Source organism: Haplochromis burtoni, unplaced genomic scaffold (genome assembly GCF_018398535.1).
Source record: "Haplochromis burtoni strain Fernald_Lab_line unplaced genomic scaffold, NCSU_Asbu1 Contig_341, whole genome shotgun sequence".
NCBI classification, from domain to species: Eukaryota; Metazoa; Chordata; class Actinopteri; order Cichliformes; family Cichlidae; genus Haplochromis; species Haplochromis burtoni.
This window is the reverse complement of record NW_024582702.1, coordinates 455,691-477,693: the sequence shown is the minus strand read 5'-3', so window position 1 is coordinate 477,693 and position 22,003 is coordinate 455,691. Positions and strand designations below refer to the sequence as shown.

General features: G+C 43.8%; 1 protein-coding gene across 1 annotated transcript in view; it reads right to left on the bottom strand.

The window, feature by feature from the left end:
* Window positions 1-22,003, bottom strand: part of abca2 (ATP-binding cassette, sub-family A (ABC1), member 2) — a gene marked incomplete in the record, with an annotated part of 105,889 nt that overhangs the window by 15,140 nt on the left and 68,746 nt on the right. Inside the window, 14 exon segments of the mRNA XM_014340285.2 lie at window positions 168-346; window positions 489-609; window positions 4,792-4,924; window positions 5,210-5,333; window positions 5,556-5,703; window positions 6,266-6,381; window positions 6,476-6,650; window positions 8,353-8,413; window positions 8,509-8,620; window positions 8,701-8,806; window positions 11,108-11,321; window positions 12,512-12,837; window positions 13,757-13,859; window positions 15,169-15,390. Of these exon segments, the coding sequence (XP_014195771.1) occupies window positions 168-346; window positions 489-609; window positions 4,792-4,924; window positions 5,210-5,333; window positions 5,556-5,703; window positions 6,266-6,381; window positions 6,476-6,650; window positions 8,353-8,413; window positions 8,509-8,620; window positions 8,701-8,806; window positions 11,108-11,321; window positions 12,512-12,837; window positions 13,757-13,859; window positions 15,169-15,390 (2,140 nt within the window).

Sequence of the window (22,003 nt, the reverse complement as noted above, 5' to 3'; positions counted from 1 at the left end):
CACACACACAAGCACACTTGGCATCACTTCAGCAGTGGTCCTGCAGTACAAACCCAGACTATAGTCAGTGCCCATGTATTTGATGTCTGATGTCCTTTGCTGCTAAAGTATCTGCTAAGAATGTTACAGTCACATTTACAGTGCACTCTGTTATTTCAGCCACTAACCTGTTTCTGTTAATGAAAGCCTCTCCTCCAGTAGTACACTCGTCTCCTGTCAGCATCTTAAAGGTGCTGGTTTTCCCAGCTCCATTTACTCCGAGCAATCCAAAGCACTCTCCGGGCCGGACACCCAGACACAGGCGGTCCACTGCAAGGATACGTCCCATCTTTCTGGATTTGTATACCTGAGGATCAAGCAATGTAACTTTTTGATAGTAATGACCACTTTAACAGAGTAGGATCATTTTAAAGTAATGGCATAACTGAACGAATAGTTTAAGATATGCAGTTGTGTAAAAGTTAGCAAAGTACATATTAAAGTTTAACCTTGGTTAGGTTCTTGATCTTCAGCATGTCATTGTCAGCGTCTCCACGCAGCACTCTTTGTCTCTCACAGGCCACGTCTACATCATCGTCATCGATAGGCTTGGAGCTGACCGGCACCCTCCTAAGCACATATACTCCAGTCATCTTTTAGCGTATTCACTCTGTCAGTAAGTAAGTCCACTTGTCTTTACATATCTTTTATCAACTACAAGAAGGGGGATATGAGCATAGTTTCTCCTTGGTCTGCAGTTACAGAGCTGTATTGTGAAGACTTTTACAACAACATTTTTTAAACGTATTTGTATTTTAAAACTATGTGTATTTAGATGGACCGATCCGATATTACGTATCGGTGTCGGTCTGATACTGACCTAAATTACTGGATCGGATATCGGAGAGAAATAAAAAATGTAATCCGATCTATTAAATATCCCAAAAGCACCTCACAAAACTTGCGATATGGCATAACTCAGCTCAGAACCGTAGCACGTCGGAGCAGTGTGGTCACGTGATAGAGCGGCTGTGGCGTGCAAGACCTGTCCTGGAGCCTCGCTACCAAACCTGCATTTCATCTCCGAGAAAGTTATCCCAGAGAGAAGTAAAGCAAGTGTGTAAGTTCATCTCTGAATGTTTGTAAAGCATTCCCACGTTAAGCTTAACAACCGATATATGGAGCGACTGCCTCTCTCTCTCTCCTGCTGCTACTTCAATCATGAAACTGATCAGTGATCAGCTGATCGTCTCTCTTCTTTGTTTTTGGCCCACTTTGCAGCAGAAAGAGGAAACCAACGGCTGAACAACAGCAGCACGTTTAAGCTTGATCAGCTGTTGTTAGAATGTATTTAATATTACTTTCTACACCAGGATCCTTTTCTACAGCTGACGTAACTGTGCAGGGGCGGAGCTAGCAAAGTTTAGCCAGGGGGGCCGATAGGGCATGAACAGGGAAAAGGCGGCACAAAGACATACTTTTCTTTCTTATTCTCATGTTTAATTTTAATAAATAAATATCTGAATCTTACAACTAAAGTTTTCACCTGATGTAAAATGTACAGAAGTCCATTATAATATTATTATTGTATAGGAACTAAGTCTAACATACCCTAGTAAGCTATAGTACTTTTTCCTTTGGGAACCATCTGTGCAGTCAGTCTGAAAAGGGTGGTTCCCTTTTTTTATTTTTTTTGCTGGGAGTTGGCAACCATGTTAGTTAGGTTGTTTAATATTTCCACTAAGTACTCTTTAAAATACCAGAATGAGGAGGAGGTGCAGGTTTAAGTAAATTAGATTGATCAGTGCTGAACTATGAAAGATTTTGGCTGCAGTGTATTTTTTGCATACAGGTGTAACAGAATAGCTTTAGTTTAGTTTTTTTAAACTTAAGTATGAACTTGTGCAAAATGCAGCAAGATATTGAAAAAAAACAAACGTTTCATTGATTATAAAATATGCTCTATTGGATTTATATCACTATTGGGAGATATCCAAATTTATGATATCGGTATCGGACATAAAAAAGTGGTATCGTGCCATCTCTGTTCACGTTAGCCATATACAAGCAAAGAATAGTGAAAATCAATTTCATTGAGATTTTGATTTTGGCTTCTCAAATTACACAGATTAAGGCCAAGCAGAACTTGGCTCGGGCAGCGGCTGTTGGGTCTGCGCTTCCACAGGCTGCTGGTTTAGAGACTCATTCCCATTAAGGAAGCAAGACGAACGAACTTGCGCAAAGGGAGGATCTCAGTGCAGCCCTTCTGCCCTCGTTCAGACCACTTCCACCCCGGCCTCCGCTTGCTGCCTTTCATTGAAAACAGTTACAGTACACACAGCACCACCCATTGTAAACCCCCCTATGGTTATAAAAGATAAGGTACTGTGTGTGTGTGTGTATGCCTGTGCGAGAATGTGTGTGTTTGCATGTGAGTGTGTGTGTTTGGGGGTGCGTTTGTGTGACCTCCTGCCCACAAAAGGATCATAAAAGCAGGAAGCTTACTAAACAAGAAAACAGAAGCCTCACATAGGATGTGCCTACAATAAACACTACAGCCTCCCCCACCAGTCAACAGGCTGCGGACGGCAATAGAAACAAAGGAATGTCTTTGATCATACAGTTTTACAAATTTAAGTAACACAATGATAACATTTAACAATTTAAACCTAACAGCGGCTGAAGCAAAACCTTAAACTGTAGGAGGAGCTTGGAGAGGCCATGGAAAAAGACTTTCAGATTGCCTCATTCTGGCAAACTGTCAGGTGACTCAAGAGGGGAAAGCAATGCTCCACCCACACTCTGCATAGTGTGGGTGGAGCATTGCTGATTTGGACTGTCGGACGGTGGAAGGAAAACTTCAATGACCTCTTTAATCCCACCTCTTCCTTCCATAGAGGAAGCAGAGTCTGGGGACCAGGGGGATGAGTCGTCTATCACCGTGGGCGAGGTCACTGAGGCAGTTAAACAATTCCTTGGTGGCCCCTGGGGTAAATGAGCTTCGGCCTGAGTTCCTGAAGACTCTGGACGTTGTTGTGGGGCTGTCTTTCTCGACATGCCTATACAATGTTGTGTGGAGATCAGGGGCGGTAGCTCTAGGCTGGCAAACTGGGATGGTGGTTCCCATCTTCAAGAAAGGGGACTGGAGGGTTTGCTTCAATTATAGGGGGATCACACTCCTCAGCGTCCCTGGGAAAGTCTATGCCAGGGTGCTGGAAAGGAGAGTCTGTCCGCTAGTCGAACCTCGGATACAGGAGGAACAATGCAGTTTTTGTCCTGGTCATGGAACACTGGTCCAGCTCTTTATCCTCTCAAGGATACTCGAGGGTGCATGGGAGTTTGCCCAACCAGTCTATGTGTGTTTCATGGACTTGGAGAAGGCATTCGACCGTGTCCCTCGGACTGTCCTGTTGGAGGTGCTCTGAGAATATGGGGTGTCTGGCCCATTGCTACGGGCCATTCGATCATTATACAACTGTTGCAAGAGCTTGGTCTGCATTGCCGGCAATAGGTTTTACTTGTTTCCGGTGGGTGATGGACTTGGCTGCCCTTTGTCACCGATTCTTTTCATAGTTGTTATGGACAGAATTTCTAGGTGTAGCCAAGTGGCAGAAGGCTTTCACTTTTTGTGGTCTCAGAATCTCATCTCTGCTTTTCGCAGACGATGTGGTTCTGTTAGCTTCATCAGGTGGTGGCCTCCAGCTCAGCTGTTTGCAGCTGTTTGAGGTCTTGTTTAGGGTATAGTGCTATTTTCCAGGTTAAATAAAGGTTTAATAATAATTATCCACAAGCGAGGGGAGTGCTGCAGGCACAGCACGGATTGGTGCTGTGCCTGCAGTGATGCGGATGCTGTACCAGTCCATTGTGGTGAAGAGAGAGCTGAGCATTAAAGCGAAGCTCTTATGTCCTGCCTTCAGCTCTCTGTGTCCCTACCTTCAACTATGGTAGGGACACAAAGCTGGACTGAAAGACAGCACAGAGGCACTAATCATGGCAGCACAAGAACAAGCTCTGAGCACAAGATCCATAGAGGCTGGGGTCTATCACACCAGGCAAGACCCCAGGTACAGGCTGTGTAAAGATGAGACAATCCAGCACATAACAGCAGGGTGCAAGATGCTAGCAGGCAAGGCATACATGGAACGCCACAACCAAGTGGCTGGCATAGTGTACAGGAGGTCAAAATGGGAGATGCCCCCTAGGGTGCGAGCTAAGATCCTGTCTGTCCAGAGTCAATCCTGGGAACAGCTAAGATACTGCGCAGGACCCTGTGTTTTATTTACTTATTTTTGCTGTTTTCTGTTATTCTACTGTTTTTAACTTGTTTTCTGTACAGTACTTTGGTCCTGTGCTGGGTATTTTAAATTGCTTTATAAATAAAATTGGATTGGACCCTCAAGCTCCCAGGCCTCTGGTAGACGACGCGAGCATGAAGGCTGGGGCGAGTGGGGAATTATTTTGTTTTATTTTGTTAAGCAGCTGCGCCTCAGACCACGCCCTGCCACACTGATATTTGAAAGCTGTGTAACAGCAGGAAACCCTACTACATTATTTGTCTTATATACGAAGCATCAATCTGAAAGCTGCTTTGGTGCCGGCTTGGTACAGCACATAAGTTCTGGGGTTTTTCCCCTTTTTCCTGTTGTTAAGTCATTCATGGTTAGTTGTGTTTTTAACGTACCCTTTGTTTATATTGTAAGTACATTTTTAGCACAGTCCTCAGCCAACTATAACTGTAGATCTCTCAGCATACGATCCTCTGTGTAACTAAGAGGTAGGCATCCAGTTCAAAACTATATATAGAAAACTCACGGCGGGTTCCTCAGAAAGTTGTACTGACAGAGGATGGTGATGAGGAAGCCAACAAAGCCTTCGACTGTCATTGCAACAAGTCCTCGAGTCACAATATCCCACTCAAATGGTGATTTCATCTTGTCAAACTGCCCTAAAACACATAATTACAACAACTTAATGTGCAGCTTTGCTCTTCAATCTCCTAAAATCATTATGAATAAAACAGAAAAGCCTGCAAGACTGTAAATCTTTGTTCTCAACAAATCTTCTGTAGCACCAAACTAAGAATGTGCTCTGAATACCCTTATAAATCTTTAAGTATATATAGCACAACTTTTAGGTTCTTGCAAGAAGTGTTGGTTCATCTCTGTTAAATAAATCATAGTAGTTTAAGATTTAACTTTATTGTAATTAGCCAGCTCGGTGCTTAGTGTACCTATTTTAGCGTAGTATTCATTGATGTACTCGTTGTAGGCCATCTGCATCAGGCCATGACCCAGGTTGTAGTTGGGGAAGATGAGGAAACAGGACTTTAGGTAACTGTTCACTTTTTTCAAATCCTGCAAAAAGAAAAAAAGAAGTAAAAGAAAGAAATACAGTAAAAAGCAAAGGTCATGTCAGATACTTTTCCATTTTGTAGTATTCATTCCAGTATGTGGAAGAGCAGGTGATCTAACTCAAAGATCACCTGCTCTTCCAAATCTGTACTTTTGCTGTTGAAGGGGAAACGAGTGATGGCGTTTGGCTGTGTGTCTGAGGTAAGATATAAGAATCCAACAGACCTTGTCGTGTTCAAAGAGCTGTAGAAGGAAGGTTGCAACAGTTGCAGTGATGCCTATGAAGAGGTTGATGACTATGAGAAAGACATAGGCTGTACTGGGAACCTTAAACCAGAAGGATGCAGGATACATTATGGGAGTGATCGACCAACTGGAAAGGGGAAGAAAGAAACTTGCTATATGTTTCCATGTTTATAAAAAGATCTTAGTATTTAATTTACATTTAGACAAGTAGTAGAGTTTTGTGAAAACTGCACCTAAACAGGACCTAGCATGATACTAGAGTTGAGTTTGCATGTCAATATGACAAAATGTGCTCCTGGAGACATCCACTGTACCGGAACCACCACGACATGTGGTTTTTAATATTTTTCCCTGTTTGTGAAAATATCTTGCTAATGCTATAAAATTACAGCTGTTAAAAATACAAGTGTGCAGCTGATATCAGAGAAAGGCAAAGTGATGATAATATGTTAGCAGTAATAAAAGCATCCCTATAAATGTTACTTTATATAATGCATTAGCACCAATCGTCTGAACTGTGCGCTAAAACAATTACAAGGAGAAGTGCAGGTGGTGGAAGTGGACTGACTTCTGTATATTATGATATTATGTCTATTTAATGGAAGTCAGTATACAACTAAACTACATAACAATGTGAGCAGAGACTCAGAACCAAGGTGAAAAATCGTGTGTGCAGACAGATGTCTCACCCGTAGAGAAGAAAGAGGGAGAGGACAGCAGGGAAGTTTGTTGGAGAGGTGTAGGCTGGCAGGTCAAACACAAACAGAATAATAACGCAGCATGTAGCAGGTACCAGGTAGTTCAGCTGAGGACAGATAAAAGGAGAAACCATGTTCAGGAGCTGCACACACGCTAAAGCATTGAGTAAGACATTCACATCAGCAACATCACATCCTCACCATATCCCAAATATAGTTGGCTAGCCAGTAGATGACTGGGTCACAGCCACTGACAAACTGCAGGTGTTTGGCCTTTGTGGATTTTTCTGCTACTAGGAAAACCACAAAGCTGGCTGGGACAAAGGACATGGCGACAATAATGAAGATGGCAATCACTACATCTGTGCCCTGGAGCCTGCAGGTACAAAAACAAGGAGGAGAGCTAGTTCAGTTTCAGTTGACAGTATTTGGTTCTCAACAGTCATGTCAAAGCACTTTTGACAGAAACATTCATAAAGCAAAAACTCTCTGAAGTTAAAGCTATACATCAATCTTTGCAGTAAAGGAGGAATCTCTCTCTCTGTCTCTGTCCTCTTCTCAGGCTTCTTTGTGGCTCCTCTGCTATTTGTTTTTCCGAAGCACAGTTATAACTGCGATGGATGATCTGATATCAGTACCTCACATAACTCGCCACATGGCGTAACCCAGGTAGTGACCTCAGCACGTCGGAGCAGTATGCGTCACGTGATAGAGCAGCTGTGGTGTGTGAGACGTCTGGAGTTACTTCACACTCAAAGCATCTGGAGCCTCACTACGTGCTGCCAAACCAGCATTTCGTCTGTGAGTAGGCTCAGTTAAATGTGATAGAACCGACGCTCTCATGACTCATCAAGTGATGCTACTGACCAGCCAATCGGTGGCATTCAGTCTGATGATGTCACATTTTAGTACCTGCTCGGATTGCTTGGAACCCGTGTGAGCAGATACTAAAAACGTACCTGGTACCAGGTACTACAACCTAACCGAAAACCCTGAAAACCGCACCGAGTCGATCTGAGTAGATACGAATGGAAAAGGGGTTTAATAGACACTGGCCCAGGAGAAGCATTCCCTTTTAGGAGAACATCTTTTCAACAGGAAGAGAGGCCTGGCAGAACCAGGCTCAGGGCGTAGCAGCCATCAGCCATATGGCTGGATTCACTCGCTGGACCCACGTCCTCATTTTAGGTTTGACAGTGTTTGTAGTAGATAAAGGTAAATGGCTTAAACATGAACTGAGCTGCAGTTTGGGGAAGGCTTCAGAGGGGACAGGTGGTGGCTCCCGGACCTGGCAGATCCCCCATGAACCAATGAGAAGTGAAAGAATTGAAAAAGGGGAAGGTGGGGCACAAAAACGAGAATGAACAGCTTGTAGAGCTGGGGGAGCATGTATAGATAAGAAGCTAAAGGAGCTTGTTTGGAGGCCGGTCCTGCTCCTAAAATTCAGATACTTTAACTCCAATGAAGAGAAGAGACAAAATACCAGCAGCTGCCAGCGCTACTCCTACGCCTCCTAGCAGAACTTGAGGTCAAGGTCAACAGGATCCAAACTCATCTGAGACTTTTAGGAGATGCACCGATGGTATCAATTTGAAAATCATATGTCGCCTTGTTCTTGAGTTATCGTGTTCACAAAGTAGCGTGTCCATGAAGGGTGACGACCCCCAGTGTTTTACAGCTGAGGGTTAAGGAAGTCTATGACTAACTTTTCTGTTTGATGAATGCTGAATGGACGGGTTCTGACATCGGGGTTTTCTATTCGATCTGAACACTCAAAGCACTTTATACAACCTGCCGCATTCACACAAACACTTTTTCTGTGCTTCATCTATTGAAGTGCTTTCTATATAACACTGACACAGTCATACTCTGTTGGATGCATGGGAGAACAACTTAGTGTCTTGCCCAAGGATTCTTGGCATGCAGACTAGAGGAGCCGGGAATCGAACCACCAACTTTCTGATTAGTAGATGGTCTGCTTTCTTCCAGAGCTACCCAACAATGAAGACTCATCGTTTACGTGAACAGAAATGTGAATCTATCACATAAATATATGAGGTAAAGCCACAGACACTTACAAATAGTCTAAAGAAAGGCTGGCACTGGTGCGATTCATCGGGTGGTTTGTTACTGTGATTCCTGCAAACAAACAGAACAAACAATCTGTTGTGTAGTTAAAAATAACCAACCAAACTGGCACAACTTTATTCAGCAGCTATATCTGGCATGTCTACCGTAGGCAGCAGGATTGCCCTTGGAGGGAGGCATGTTGGCACGCAGGATGGCATTGTTGAGGACATTCAGATACGTTGGCATGCTGTGGTAGCCTTTATTGTTGTAGAGAACCTGGACACAGTAAGTTGCACTGTTAGCAGTATTGTATACTGTACCTGTCCAGTTTAGAGTCATTGCGTCGTTGTCTTTACCTGAGCTGATCTGCGCACCGCTATTTTACGAACCATAGGTGGAAGATTTCTCCCAAAAGATGTTGGGATTGATTTCTGAATGTTGCCCACTGTTAAACCACCATATCTGTAACAAAATTAATTTGACAGAAAACCAGTATGTGCATGTTACTGTATCCATGTGAAATCAAGACGAAGTGTAGCCAAAGAGCAAAGCACAATTACAATAAGTATGACTTGCAAAATTAACGGACTTAGGAATTCAGAAAAGTACCAGCAAATACTGATCCACCATTAATAACATCTGGAAAGTGTCTGATTGATGATTTACTTTTCAGCATGACAATGATCTCAGGAGCTCGGAAAGAAAAGCATCTGGACATCTTTAAGCTTCTTGAAGACGTTTCATCCAAGAAGCTTCTTCATCATACATGACGAAGGGGATGTAATACCCTGTAGACTTCCAAAGATCCACAAAGGAGTCCCACTCAGACCCATTGACAGCAGCATAACCTCAGCCACATACAACACTGCAAACACCTCACCACCATCCTAGTGCCCCTTGTAGGGACCATCACATCAAGAACTCCACGACTTCACCGACAAGGTCCAGAAACTTCCCCTGGATCCAGATGAAACCATGGTGTCCTTTGATGTAGTCTCTCTCTTCACTTGCATACCCACCACGGAGGCCGTGGAGACTGTCAGAAAACGACTACAAGAAGACAGCTCCTTGGAGGACAGGACCAACTTCACACCCGATCAGATCTGCACACTGTTAGACCTCTGCCTCACCACTACATACTTCAAATACAACGAAGGCTTTTACAGACAAAAACATGGCTGTGCCATGGGCTCCCCCGTGTCACCTATTGTAGCCAACCTTTACATGGAGGAAGTGGAAAGGAAGGCTCTTGGCTCTTTCAAAGGAAGAGTACCCAGCCACTGGTACAGATATGTGGACGACACCTGGGTCAAAATCAAGACACAAGAAGTGGAATCCTTCACTGCGCACATTAACGCTGTGGATAAAAACATCAAGTTCACCAGGGAAGACACAAAGGACGACTGTTTGCCTTTCCTGGACTGCGCTGTGCACATTGAAGAGAACGGCAACCTCAACATCGAAGTTTACCGGAAGCCCACACACACGGACCAGTACCTCCTCTTTGACTCCCATCACCCTCTGGAACACAAACTTGGAGTAATCAGGACCCTACACCACCGGGCAGAACATGTTCCCTCTAAGCCTGAAGGTAAATGGACTGATTCTTACAGAGTGCTTTTCTACTCTCGCAGAGTACTCAAAGTCCTGTATACAACATGCCTCATTCACCATTCACACAAGCACTAAACACAAGTGCAAACTAATCTACATTCACACACATTCACACTCTGATGAACGCATCGGAGGGCAATTTGGGGTTAGTATCTTGCCCAAGGATATTTGACATGCAGACTGGGGAAGGCACCAACCTTCCAACCAGTAGCTGATCTGCTCTACCACCTGAGCCACAGCCACCACAGCCCTAAGCTTAAGCCTGAAGGGAAAAAGAAGGAACACACACATGTAAAGGAAGCTCATCAAGTCAGCAAAGATGCACAGAAAAGAAGATCAGACACCAGCTAGAGAAAATCGGAAGGACAAACAGAGCAGCACTGTCAGCCCTCATGTAGCGCGTTTATTAGAGAAATTCAGGAGTCTTCTCCAAGCACGACATCCCAGTGTACTTCAGACCCAGCCACACACTCAGACACAAACTGGTTCATCCACATCCGTTTTCACGCCTTGGCTTGCGTGATTAGGCAGAGGATCAATACCGGGTCCATGACTCTCTCAGAGACACTCCCATAGGGCTTAAAAATCTGGGACTCTCCACCAGTTGCTCTTAGAACTAAAGAAGCTTCTCGGATGGGAGATAAAACGTCTTCAAGCAAGTTAAAAAAGTCCAGATGTTTTTCTTTCTGAGCTCCTTAGACTATAATGACCTGAACTGAGAACCTTCACAGACATCACAATGATCCCAAACACTGCCAGAGCACTAAGCAAACCTAAAGAAGAGCTTTGGTATATCCTTCAAGAAGCCTGGAGAACTGTTCCTGAAGATTACCTAAGAGAGCTTAGGCTGTGTGGAAGAATAAAGAACTGTACAAACTCTGTTTTTGCCTTATATGCTGTGTCTCTGTGTTCACACGTTTCAACAATGATGCCTGCTGTGTACTCTGAGGGGAGCTCGCAGCTACTCAGGCTCAGGAGGTCCCAGTAGCAGCCCATGGCATATAACATATAAGTTATAATTCTGTTTAAACTAAGGTGATCCAACTAGTATTTTGTGTGATTAGATTCATCATTCATCAGTTTGCAGTATGTTGTCAGTATTTCTGTTGTGTGGCTGTTTCCTTAGAGTTGCTCCAGCAGCCGTCCTACCTGTGCAGCCGCACTCTGTCTGATGTGAAAAGCAGATATTCAGAGACGTTCCGGCCTGTGATGTCCACCATAATGTCACCAGTCACCACCTTCATGAGAGGGGGTTGTCCTCCTACCCCACTGGGACAGGAGAAGCCTGTCCCCTGCATAGAGCAGACGCAGCGCACCGGCTCATGGATGGACAAGGGAAAGGTAGGTGGAGATGTAACAGGCTCTAAGCAAAAGTGAAAGAGTCATCATTCATTCAGCGGATCTTTTCCTTAGTCCACGTGGACTTCTCAAAACAGAAAAAACACAGGGGGAATAAACTGCGTTAGAAATGATTTATTAGCTCTCCCAACGAGCCAAGACACAAGTAGGCATCACTATACGTGTCTATTGGTCCACATTAGCAAAATATAATAAGACAATAACAATATTCTGCTTAGAAACATGAAAGGAACACTTTGCAATCACAGTATGGCATCACATAAACTAAACTTGGTGATCTGGTCAGGTAAGGAGCAGAGGGGTTATTGATCAGTTTCAGCTGCTCTGGTGTTAATAATATTAACACCAGGTGGACTAGATGGGCAACAACGAGACAACCCCCAAACAGAAATGGTTTTCAGATTAAGGCCACCGACAGTGTTCGTCTCCTTATCTTTTCTGACTGCAGCGTCATTACTGGTGGCATGAAGTACTCCCTGCACCCTGCAGACGCTGCACAGGCAGGCCAACTCCTACAGCGAGGCACATCAATACATTTCATTATCAGAGGTTATCTGTGTCTCAGCATGCCGTGAGACACAGGCTAGGATAGCTGGACAGGACCGCACAAAGTCCTTAACCCGTCAGCTGTACCAGTATCTGCTCCTTTCTGCAGGTGGAACAGGATGAGTGCTGCCAGAGACCTACAAGTGACAGCCAGCAGCCCACTGCTGTCAATGTCTCTAACCCAACAATCATAAGCAGGGCCTGAGAGCCCGAGGTCCTTTAATGGGGCCCTGTGGTCAGTGCCCAGCACTGTGGAGCCTGACTGGCCTTTAACCATACCAGAACTGGCAGGTCCAGCAGTGGTGCCCTGTTATTGTTACTGTGAGACAGACGTGAACGGGTCCGGAGAAGCCATAGAGAAAGTACATGCATGCATTTGCTGCAATTAATTTCCCACCAAACAGACTCGCATGCTGCATCATTTTTTCACTCTGACTTCAGCCCTCTGTAGATTGATCATTTTCATCAAATGATGTGTCATCCTTCACTCCTAATATATTACCTGGACCACATCACCTTAGACATGCAGCATGATGATGTGTTTCCAAAGTGCTCCTTTAATTATTTTTTGTTTAAGTCAAGTCTTGATTTTCAGATCTAGAGCTACATATGTTAAATGGGTCGCACACATATTATGGAAGCACTTACTATGAACTGTAATTGGAGGAGTGACTGTTAGGTTCCACAGACCGTCCTCAAAATTAGAGTCTGGGCCATCTGAAGGTGCTGGCGAAGGTGGTGGGGGCACAAAGTTGGAGAGGGGGACGCCCTGAGTGAAGGAGTCCAGACACATAGAATCAAAGTATTTGGCAGCTAGGGTTTTGGAGTTATTGGCATTGGGGTTGAGGGTTTGTGCCAGCTGGTCCAGGGTGCTGTTGAAGGGGGTTTTGAGGATACAAGTAGCACCGATACCCGAGGGCAGGCGGAAGGTGTTGATGATCTTCTGTGGGCTGGCGTCTGGTGACAGCTTGTTCCTGAGAGTGGACCAAAGATGTGTCAGTCACATTTCTTTCTATTCCACTGTGTCAGTGTTGACTTGAGCAAAATGCTGCTGTCCACCAGGATTCTGTTTAAAGTAACAGCTTATTTCAGCGTCTAAAGGCTCCAGTATTTGGACTCATAAGATCTCTTTTGGTCAACCTTGCTAAGCTCTGCTACAGGTCGAGGTGACAGGACTCATTGGAATAATATATGAGGTGATCGAGTTAGTCCATGACCCTGAACCATAGTTATGCTTGGCACACTCATCGCTGACAGTCCTGCTAACACAAGGCTATATCGTTTTTAACACAGGTCACTTTGGCTGTTGTGTGTAAGGGTGACAGTAGCAGGCATAAACAATCAGCACACATCATCACACAACTTGACAATTTAGCCACATATACTGAAACTAATCCTTTCATTACTGATGTGGAGATGATTCACCACCAGAAACCCTTTCCATGTCTTGGTAGAGCTTTCTTATATGCAGCTGTTTACTAGGCAAAAGACAGGTTGCTACAGCAGTGTGGGGACTTACGTAGGACAGTTACAATCAGGGCGTCTACGCTAATTAAACCTGACAGTTTAGTATAAATAATATCAAGCATGATGAATTTTTATTTGCTGAAAACATGACGCGATGTTCCAGTTTAATTCACAGAGATATCAGACATTGTTATTTGTCAGTCAAGTTGCTGTACTTGCTTTACTTCAGGCTAGCGTGCACTAGAGTGAGCACGAGCAGTTACTTTTCTAATATCGAGTAATATAAAAGAAGTCAAACACAAACAGTTTGTTTGGTAAATGTTCAGCTGAGAAATGTGACTTCACTGTCAAAGAAACATCTGCAATATTTAGTTTTAATGATAAAAATCTGCATGAGTTATATCAGTAAATTAAACATCATCCTACCTGTACTGGGGTCTGTCTTCATTGGCATAAGGGATGAAGTTGCCTCTTGGTTGGGTGTAGTTATGATACTGAGATGGGGACAAGATCAAGGGTGGCAAATCTCCTGTAAAATAATTCACACACAACATCCATCCATTAATCAGGGATCTTTTTACGTAGATTTTACAGCTCATTGTAAAAATAAAGTGCACTGAGCCCTAGAAACCCATGTATTTCATTAGTTTAGTAGCTCCACTGTTTTAACTGTTGAATGAATAAAATAAACAAATAATTTAAATATCGACTGAAGTGAGCGTGCTCACCAGCTACTGCTACCCTCCACCCTGGTATATCACACATTCTTCATAGCAACACGAGTCACAATGAGCCAAACTTAACAACAAGACGCCAAAGTGACGCTTTCAGTCCATGATTATTGATGCCCTCCGTTTCTAAGCATGAAAGCATAAAATGATTATTAAACTACGCTGCTCTGTTCTTATATAAAATGTGAAATCTAAACATGAAACACACTCACATATGTGCGTGTTTCTGTTACAAATATGGGGGCTTTTTTCTGAATATTTCAGGTGATTACTGCAGGACACGGACATGAATCTCTGGCACTGTGTGTAAAACTCCTCCTCGCCATTTACGCTTTCCAAAAAATCAACAATCATGGCGGCAGCGATCACAGTCACGCCTGCTGACTAAATGTGCAGCATTACCCGTTTGACCCACCGCTGGTTCTGGTTCACGTCTCAGGTCAGTCGGGTTCCACCCCACCCTGCCAACCCAGCTCAACAGTCTGGTCTGAGTAACCCTCATCAGTCATCACTCGTGGACTCAGGGTCCTTATCACTACATCTAAGCGCTTTGCAACCTGTTCTCCAATATGTGCCTTTCTCTTGTTTGTATAGATTTGTTCCTGCTGTCTTACCATCGATACTTTATTGTCATTGTGAATCGTGCAGGAGTAAAGGGCTATTCTATTCTATTCTATTCTATTCTATTCTATTCTATTACTCGGTTTCTTTGCTGCTAATCTTAGTGTACCACCTTCATGATTCATTTTAATACTTTGGTTCAAACATTTGTCTTGTAAAGTTTGATCCACGTATTTTAAGTTTTTCTATTTTAGGAAGATGTTTACGAGCAAAGACTGTTCGATGAATGTGAAATTCAATACAGTTTTATTTACATGTGGCCAAATCACAACAACTTATATCGTCTAAACTGCTGAGAGTCCGCTCAGCAGTTTATTTGTAATAGACTGTTAAAGTATTAGGAGCTCTGTACAAAACTGTATTCACCATAATCTAAATACTGAACTGTTTAACAGTATACAGACAACTTCTACAATCCTGTTCATCTTCTTATTAAGGTGGGACAGCAGCAATATTAAAACCAGCAAAGGACGAGTAAAATCTCACCGATCTCGGGCACAGATAAGGCCACGGTCATGGCCACACAGACAAAGAAGGCAGGCAGGAGGATCTGAGAGAAGAGACCCTTGGTGTTCCTCTTGGCACAGTGAAACCTCTTGATAATAAGTCCGTGAAACTGGCTCAGTTTCAACCACCAACCCTCCAGCTTGAAGGTGCCCTGCCCTTCCAGCACCTCCGGCTCTGGTGACGAGGGGTTCTCTGCATCTCCTAAAGTGAAAAAGTTAAAACATGAAATAGACAAACTGACAAATTATGGATGAGAACAGTAATCACAACCAGTCTGTATGATTCTTTAGTGCTCACACTATATGAGCATTTTTATTCCAGAAGCATGAAAAGAAAAAAGATCTAAAGAAAAACAAAAACTAAGAAAAAAAACATTTAATGTTGTAGCATTGTCACTTGCATGTATTAACTAATAAACTGATGAAAATATTCATCTAAATTTTGACAATATAAGTCACTAAACCCTGAAACGAGCCATGAGATTCATGGGTTCGAGCATCTAAACTCAATTCAATTCAATTCAATTCAATTCAATTCAATTTTATTTATATAGCGCCAAATCACAACAAAAGTCGCCTCAAGGCGCTTCATAGATACAGAGAAAAACCCAACAATCATATGACCCCCTATGAGCAGCACTTTGGCGACAGTGGGAAGGAAAAACTCCCTTTTAACAGGAAGAAACCTCCGGCAGAACCAGGCTCAGGGAGGGGCGGCGGCCATCTGCTGCGACCGGTTGGGGTGAGAGAAACTCATGATGAGAGTGATAACTGTGCTTGTTGCAGGCTTTATTTACACTAAGTTTGTTGTTGTGTCGGATCGCGGTTTAAGTAAAGCGTTGTTCAACCGTGTGAGATCTGGGCTTAGGGAGTCATCTTAGAGTAAATAGTGTTTAATACTGTGGCTGTGCTGTTGTGGGGTGGACCGGGTGTGTGTGGGTTCTGAGGTGTGGTTTTTCTGGGTTAGAAGTTGGCTGTTTGATCTAGTGTCATTGGATAGGGTCAGGTGTGAAGTGGGTCCGCATCTTTTATTTCCCTGCGTCAGTTCAGATGATTCTAGTCGTCGGTGTAGGGCCGTTGGGTGAAGTGGTCTATGGTTAGTCTGCTATTGTGTATGTTTTGTTGACGATATGGGTTGGCGAGCTTGGGGGGGCAGTTGTGTTTCAGGGGTGCAGGTGGGTGGTTGTGATCAGGGTGATTGTTGTGGAGTGGGATGTGGGGCACGTGTGTCAGGCAGTGGTCAGGGATGGAGGCTGTGGCAGTCTGATCCCTAGATATTGAGGCTGGCTGCTGGGACATGAAATGCCACCTCTCTGGTGGGGAAGGAGTCTGAGTTAGTGTGTGAGGTTGAGAGATATTGGCTATAGCAGGCTCAACACAGGATCATCAAGGACTCCAGTCACCCCAGCCATAAACTGTTCAGACTGCTTCCATCAGGAAGGAGGTTCTGCAGCATCCGGTCCCGTACCAGCAGACTGAGAGACAGCTTCTTCCACCAGGCCATCAGACTGCTGAACACTTCATAGACACCTCAGCTTCACTACTGGAACTTTAACATTATGCACTCCACACTGTACAGTAATGCCACTTGTTTTGCACATATTCAACTCTGTATATTATTTTATATATTTTATTTATTTACTCTATTTATCTATTTAATTTGTAATGGGCTTTTCAATCTTTTGTTTGTTTGGTTTTTGGGGTACTTTTTAGAGTAATTTTCCATTTTACTATTCAACTCTGTATATTTTTATATATTTTATTTATTGTTTACTCTATTTAATTTGTAAAATATGTGTACACACACACACACACACACACGTAGAAAAATATTTAGTATACACATCCAGAAATGCATATACTATTATATATTGTACATATATTTATTAGTTTCAGATGTAGCCATTCTTGTATTTTGCACAACTCTGTTGCTTGTGAAGCTCGCACACAAGAATTTCACTCACATGTGCTGTACCAATGTACCTGCACATGTGATGTGACAATAAAAGTGATTTGAATTGATTTGACATGGCTTTGGTTTGGAACCAGTCTCCTGGAGAGGTCCTGGACTGTTCAAGTCACTGCTCCATCTAGTGACTCTGTCTTCTTACTGGGAGACTTCAACACTCACGTGGACAGTGAGACCTGAAGGGGGTGACTGGGAGGAATGGCCTGATCCGAACCAGATCAGGGTTCTGTTTTTGGCTTCTGTGCAAATCACAGTTTGTTCATACCGAACACTATTTTTGAACATAAGGGTGCCCATACACACACATGGTACCAGGACACCGTAGGTTGATGGTCAGTTGTCTTATTGTATTATCAGATTTCTGATCTATCCAGAACATTTGCATGAAGAGAGGGCTAGAGCCATCAACTGACCACCGCCTGGTAATGAGTAGGATCAGGTGGTGGGGGAGGATATTGAACCTGGCACGCCTAAATGTGCCTGGCAGAGGCTCCGCTCTGGGAATTCTTCAACTAGAATGTTGACAGCAGTCTGAAGGAGGCTGATATTGAGTCTATATCGACCATATTCTCCATCTCCATTGCTGAGGCTGCGGCAAAGATGCTATTGCCTGTTGTGGTGGTAATACCTGAACCAAATGGTGAACAGAGGAGGTAAGGGTAAACCTCAAGCTGAAGAAGAATTTTTATTGGGCTTACTACACTGTGGGCAGCTGAGGTTACCGGCAGAAGAGAAGGCGGCTCGTGCAGTAACTGAAGAAGAATTTTTATTCTGGCTTACTACACTGTGGGCAGCTGATGGTGTACTCCCGCCTTTTCTTCGGCGCTTGTGTCGGGGTCTTGCCTTTCCCTCCTGGTCCACTCGTTTGCCCGAACTTGCTTTCAAAAACAACTGAAGTCTCTCTACCAGAGTTTTTGCTTCAGTTCTGCACGAGCGCCGTTCGTGCTGGCGTAGCATGCCGGACTCAACGCAAATCAGGACTGGCAGCACGTGTAGCTAGGAGCCACGTAGAGGGACAGAATATTCTTCTCTCGATAGGCTCAAACAGACTCTTGAGTCATGTTACCTTAACCTCCTCTGTTCACCATGTATATGGGTTCAGGTATTACGCACACTCTTGGAACAAGTTTAGACTATGGCTAATTAGCGAATAACAGTGGTTGACTGTCCGCTCAGCAATCGGGGCACTGGGAGAAATCGCGTTACGAGTAATTTAGGACCTAACAGGCAATAGCATCTTTGCCGCAGCCTCAGCAATGGAGATGGAGAATATGGTCGATATAGACTCAATATCAGCCTCCTTCAGACTGCTGTCAACATTCTAGTTGAAGAATTCCCAGAGCGGAGCCTCTGCCAGGCACATTTAGGCGTGCCAGGTTCAATATCCTCCCCCACCACCTGATCCTACTCATTACCAGGCGGTGGTCAGTTGATGGCTCTAGCCCTCTCTTCATGCAAATGTTCTGGATAGATCAGAAATCTGATAATACAATAAGACAACTGACCATCAACCTACGGTGTCCTGGTACCATGTGTGTGTATGGGCACCCTTATGTTCAAAAATAGTGTTCGGTATGAACAAACTGTGATTTGCACAGAAGCCAAAAACAGAACCCTGATCTGGTTCGGATCAGGCCATTCCTCCCAGTCACCCCCTTCAGGTCTCACTGTCCACGTGAGTGTTGAAGTCTCCCAGTAAGAAGACAGAGTCACTAGATGGAGCAGTGACTTGAACAGTCCAGGACCTCTCCAGGAGACTGGTTCCAGAGTTCTACAAGCGCCATGCGCATAAGTGCAAGATCAGAGTGGAGCTAGGATGGAGGCAGTGACTTGAAGCAGTCCACTGTGTTTGATTGATTAGCTTACTCTCCAGGAGACTGGTTCAAACCAACACGGGGCCATTGTCACATGTCGCAAGCACATTTTCAGCAATCATATGGCTTTGTTATGTATACTTTGTCGAGCATTGATGGTGGAAGGTTATATCCTGGTCACAATCTGTCACATGTAGAGGATAGAGGAGGAGTTCGGATGCATGAGAGGGGGTCTCTGAGCTTTTCCACAATTAGCCGCACAAACTTAATAGATGTTTATGTTAGCCAAAAAGCGGGGTGCAGCCACAAAGATGGCTATCCACATACCATACGAGAAACTAATAACAGTCCCTATGCATATAGAGCGCTAAGGCGTTATCTATTTAGTAATATGGGCGTGCTATATATGTCTGGATGAGGTAGATTACTAATATTTTTTGTCTACTCGATATAGTCTCATGTGTGTGTGTGTGTAATTGTATGTAACACCGAATATGCATATGATGACAAAATTAAAGCACTATATAAACGCAAGATATCATACAATAAATGACCACCTAATTTATATCAAAATATATTACAGGGAGTTGCACACTATGATGGCATAAACACTGGCATTACTGTTGTCAGGTGTGGACGCGTGAGCAGATGTAATGGTGATAAAGAAAGGATTATCCAGTACGTGAAAGCTGAGGTGTGTCTCACCTGAGTGTGTTCTAGACAGTCAGAATCGCGCCTGGGGTGGAAAAGGAAAAGCTCGTCCTCTCAGTATGCTGGTACGGGAACGGATGCTCACAGCACACACCCGATCGCCAGATTACCAGCGCTGGATGGGAGCATCAGGGGAGGGGCGTCCGTGAGGGTCTGCATGCGCTGTGGGTGACTCGGAGGCGAGCTTCGTAATGGAGGTTCGAGTGGGTGTATGTGAGACGAAACTGCTATGTGAGACAATGATCACTCGTGATAAACCTCACACAAGACCAAACTTCAGACGACTCCGTTGGATCCCACCAGAGAGGTGGAATTTCATGTACCACGAGCAAGCATCGCGCGGAGCCGTTCAATATCACACTTACCGTGGACTCAGAGACTCGTCCCCACCACTGCTAGACATACCATAGACGACGTGTGCTCTGCACTACAGTGGGAAAGTGCTTTCGTTTGACGCATAGGATATAAAATGTCTAGCCACAAGGGCGCATCCCAGGATAGCAAGGGGAATGTGGAATCATGTGGGGAAGGGAGGCAATGTGATAAACTACTGGGATGGGATTCACAGGCACTCTTCACCTCGATAATAGGTTCGAAAAAACACAGAAAATATAGATAAATAGACAAACAGAGAGAGATAAATAATTTATCTACAGGATAGAAGTTAAAAAGTTGAAACACACGTATCTTGGTTTAAGGAAAGAACCGACTTTTGATACTCATTTCATAACGACAAAGAACGACCGACAGCTCTTGCACTCTCTCGAGTCATGATAGGCCTTTTCCTCTCTCAGCCGCCTATACCGGGTGATAAGCATGATTGGCCCGCCCTGCCTCCACGTGATAGGCGCTAGCGCTTCATCTTGGGTCGCGAGGAGGCTTTTGTGTACGCGTCAGTGTTAAACCAAGGAAGCACAACGTTTTTTCGGTCTTCGCGCGACTGTGTGCACAGAAGTGCGCTGGATGGAGGGGGGATATGCTTGGAATGGGGTTTTCTCTGATAGGCGTAAGTGATGCGCAGTGAGGCGACTGGCTTTTTTTTGTCTGTGATCTGAGGCGGGCTAGATCAAAATGTATTGGCACACGTACACGTATTAGAATTGGGCTATATTGAATTAAATTGAATTGAATTGAATTGAATTGAATTGAATTGAGTTTAGATGCTCTTGAACCCATGAATCTCATGGCTCGTTTCAGGGTTTAGTGACTTATATTGTCAAAATTTAGATGAATATTTTCATCAGTTTATTAGTTAATACATGCAAGTGACAATGCTACAACATTAAATGTTTTTTGTCTTAGTTTTTGTTTTTCTTTAGATCTTTTTTCTTTTCATGCTTCTGGAATAAAAATGCTCATATAGTGTGAGCACTAAAGAATCATACAGACTGGTTGTGATTACTGTTCTCATCCATAATTTGTCAGTTTGTCTATTTCATGTTTTAACTTTTTCACTTTAGGAGATGCAGAGAACCCCTCGTCACCAGAGCCGGAGGTGCTGGAAGGGCAGGGCACCTTCAAGCTGGAGGGTTGGTGGTTGAAACTGAGCCAGTTTCACGGACTTATTATCAAGAGGTTTCACTGTGCCAAGAGGAACACCAAGGGTCTCTTCTCTCAGATCCTCCTGCCTGCCTTCTTTGTCTGTGTGGCCATGACCGTGGCCTTATCTGTGCCCGAGATCGGTGAGATTTTACTCGTCCTTTGCTGGTTTTAATATTGCTGCTGTCCCACCTTAATAAGAAGATGAACAGGATTGTAGAAGTTGTCTGTATACTGTTAAACAGTTCAGTATTTAGATTATGGTGAATACAGTTTTGTACAGAGCTCCTAATACTTTAACAGTCTATTACAAATAAACTGCTGAGCGGACTCTCAGCAGTTTAGACGATATAAGTTGTTGTGATTTGGCCACATGTAAATAAAACTGTATTGAATTTCACATTCATCGAACAGTCTTTGCTCGTAAACATCTTCCTAAAATAGAAAAACTTAAAATACGTGGATCAAACTTTACAAGACAAATGTTTGAACCAAAGTATTAAAATGAATCATGAAGGTGGTACACTAAGATTAGCAGCAAAGAAACCGAGTAATAGAATAGAATAGAATAGAATAGAATAGAATAGCCCTTTACTCCTGCACGATTCACAATGACAATAAAGTATCGATGGTAAGACAGCAGGAACAAATCTATACAAACAAGAGAAAGGCACATATTGGAGAACAGGTTGCAAAGCGCTTAGATGTAGTGATAAGGACCCTGAGTCCACGAGTGATGACTGATGAGGGTTACTCAGACCAGACTGTTGAGCTGGGTTGGC